General features: G+C 42.9%; 1 protein-coding gene across 1 annotated transcript in view; it reads left to right on the top strand.

The window, feature by feature from the left end:
- The window catches only part of BABINDRAFT_175580 (uncharacterized protein), a 2,477-nt gene extending 1,748 nt beyond the window's left edge, over window positions 1-729 (top strand). Inside the window, exons 2-3 of the mRNA XM_019130991.1 lie at window positions 72-319; window positions 365-729. Coding sequence (XP_018985474.1) covers window positions 72-319; window positions 365-499 — 383 coding nt within the window. The 3' untranslated portion in view covers window positions 500-729. The remainder of the gene's footprint in view (window positions 1-71; window positions 320-364) is intronic.
- Window positions 730-1,225: the final 496 nt, after the last annotated feature.

The following is a 1,225-nucleotide window of genomic DNA, read 5'->3' as shown; positions in this document are numbered from 1 at the left end:
GGACGGAGTGAACGAAGCTTCTGCGACCGCCTTAACTGGGGGGAAGTTTAACGAGACTCACGCAAACCGAGTCCTCAAAGGCCCAGAGTTGGCAGACATTCTCAAAGGTGAAAATGCAAAGGACTTGGTCGACAACTTTGAGTTTGTATACTTTGCGGGTCACAAAAACAACGAGTTGGTGATGTATCATCCAAACACCAAAACTTTGTTTGAAGCTGATTTGCTCTTCAACGTTAAGCCAAAAAGTGAGCAGTACGGCAATGAAGATCCAACTACGGGGTTGAGTTTCATTGCTCGCTACATACAGCCGTACTCAGCTGTAAGTAAATGGATCACTGGCAGATTGCTTAGTTCCGCCGAACAGGGTAACCGTGATGCCATTAGTGCTGTTGCTTCTTGGGATTTTGAACGCATTGTGGTATCCCATGGTGAAGTTATTGAAGGGAAAAACGAGAGCAGACTGGCATTTGACTCGGTCTACGGCCATTTCTACAAGTAAAGAACTTGGCTAAAATATCAAAGACTCTTTTGTATCTTTCCATTCGTATTGAAATGGAACTCTACCGGGAGTATCAGTTGCACCGTGTATATATTTACTGTTACTCGAAAAAGCCCGTCTGTACTGAACGTTGACTATAGGCACTACAATGCCGCTTTAGAGACGTGTACATGTGTATATCAGTCTACATCTAACGAACGTATTCGAATATTCAAACTAAAATATAGCTGGTACTGAATGCCGCTGTTGAAAGTAGGAGGCTGGATTTTAGGGAAGGTGGAGAATCCAGGGATTGCATTTTTAGAGTTGAACTGAACCATCTACAGTAGTGAGTTTAGCGATAAAGCCCTCTTTTTGTCCTCTTAAGTTCGAAACATAATACTTTGCCGCAATACAGTGAAATAACTATGTATTTATGCTTCCTTGTTTACTTGTACTTAGTCCTTGGGCTTAAGTCTGGCACATACTGGAAGACATTTCTGAACGGAGTGTTGCATAGACATTCATGTCAACAGTGTCTCGTTCTAATAAGAAATAAGAAATTGTCAGGCCTAAGGAATCAGCTCGAAAATTATAAGGATGGGAACTTTGAGGATTTGCCACTAAAACTGTCCTGAACTTCGGGTGAGCGCCTGTAATCCCGGGGAGCTGCTGGAGATTTCACACGTACGCATGGAAGCTTTTAGCGCATGCATTGCTGTCCATATGCATGATATAGAACAGTGG

This window comes from Babjeviella inositovora (genome assembly GCF_001661335.1).
Source record: "Babjeviella inositovora NRRL Y-12698 unplaced genomic scaffold BABINscaffold_5, whole genome shotgun sequence".
In the NCBI taxonomy this organism is placed as follows: domain Eukaryota; kingdom Fungi; phylum Ascomycota; class Pichiomycetes; order Serinales; genus Babjeviella; species Babjeviella inositovora.
The sequence above is the reverse complement of the archived record's forward strand: the minus strand, read 5'-3'. Positions and strand labels throughout refer to the sequence as shown.